The sequence below is a fragment of the Juglans regia genome, chromosome 9, assembly GCF_001411555.2.
Source record: "Juglans regia cultivar Chandler chromosome 9, Walnut 2.0, whole genome shotgun sequence".
NCBI lineage: Eukaryota > Viridiplantae > Streptophyta > Magnoliopsida > Fagales > Juglandaceae > Juglans > Juglans regia.
In genome coordinates this window covers 1,223,453-1,224,708 of record NC_049909.1, presented here as the reverse complement: position 1 = coordinate 1,224,708, position 1,256 = coordinate 1,223,453, and the positions used below count along the sequence as shown (strand labels likewise).

Sequence of the window (1,256 nt, the reverse complement as noted above, 5' to 3'; positions counted from 1 at the left end):
TCTAAGATTTGGTAGATGTTGCCTGGGCTCCTTGCTCTTTACTAGCAGGTCATCCACTTACAATTCCATGTTTCTACTGATCTGCTGCTTGAACATCCGGTTGACCAACATCTGGTAAGTGGCACCATCATTCTTGAGGCTGAACGACATGGCTTTGTATCAGTAGAGCCCTCGGTCCATAACAAACGCTATCTTTTCTTCGTCATCCGGACTTATCCTAATCTAGTTGTACCCTGAATAGGCATCTCTGAAATTGAGGAGAGGATGTCCTGCTGTTGAATCCACAATTAGGATGATACGTGACAATGGGAAGTTGTCCTTTGGGTAAGCTTTGTTCAAGTCAATGAAGTCAACGCACATCTGCCACTTCCCATTGCCCTTCTTCACCAAGACTACATTAGAGAGCCATTCCGGGTAATGAACTTCTCAGATGAACCTTGCTGTCAAGAGACGGTCCACCCTCAACTATCGCTGCATACTTCTCGGCACTAAAGCTTCATCGTTTTTGCTTGAATTTTCGAGCCTTCAAGTCGACACAGTGCCGGTGCTCGATAATGGAGTTGTCTATCCCAGGCATCTCCTCGTGGCTCTAGGCAAAAACATCTTGGTGCTCAATGAGAAGATATTTCAAACCTTGCCTCAACTCTAGGTCTAGCTTGGTCCCGACCTGTATTGTCAGTTCCGATCTCTGTTGGTCGACTAAAACTAGCTCCAAGGGTTCGTTGGGTTCGGCTTGCTGAAAGGCTTGCTCATCACGGATCTCTTCATCCCATTCGGCCAGGGCGGGTGGCAAAGCCAGACCGGGTGCATCTCTGACTTTTTCAACTGTCGCGACTACCTTGACTTCATGCTTCAGTTCTCGAGCGTAGCACTCCCGAGCTAGAACCTGCTCACCACGTACCTCCCTCACTCCCAAGTCGATGGGGAATTTCATCTGAAGGTGGTAGGTGGAAGTCACCGCCCTCAAGTGGTTCAAGGTGGGACGTCCCATTATTGCCTTGTACGAGGAGGGGGCTTTGACCACTAAGAAATCAGCCAAGGTCGTAGCGGTTCTGGGGGCCTTCTAGCTAAGACGGATAGGGTGATGGCCCCCATCAGTTGAACAACATCACCTGTGAAACCCTTGAGTGGCATAGGGGCTAGGCGTAGTTGGCCTGGGTTGATCCCCATCCTGACGAAGGCTTCCCAGAACAGGATGTCTGCTGAGCTACCATTGTTAACAAGGATCCTTCGGGTTGTAAAGTTTGCAATTTGCA

The 1,256-nt window shown here is 49.3% G+C and overlaps 1 protein-coding gene across 1 annotated transcript; it reads right to left on the bottom strand.

Annotated features, from left to right (window-relative positions):
* Window positions 1-222: 222 nt before the first annotated feature.
* On the bottom strand, window positions 223-991 carry LOC108983694. Its single transcript, XM_018955421.2, has 2 exons — window positions 634-991; window positions 223-392 (listed from the first exon to the last, which is right to left on the bottom strand). Exons 1-2 carry the CDS (start codon window positions 989-991, stop codon window positions 223-225), a joined length of 528 nt encoding a protein of 175 aa, XP_018810966.2.
* Window positions 992-1,256: the final 265 nt, after the last annotated feature.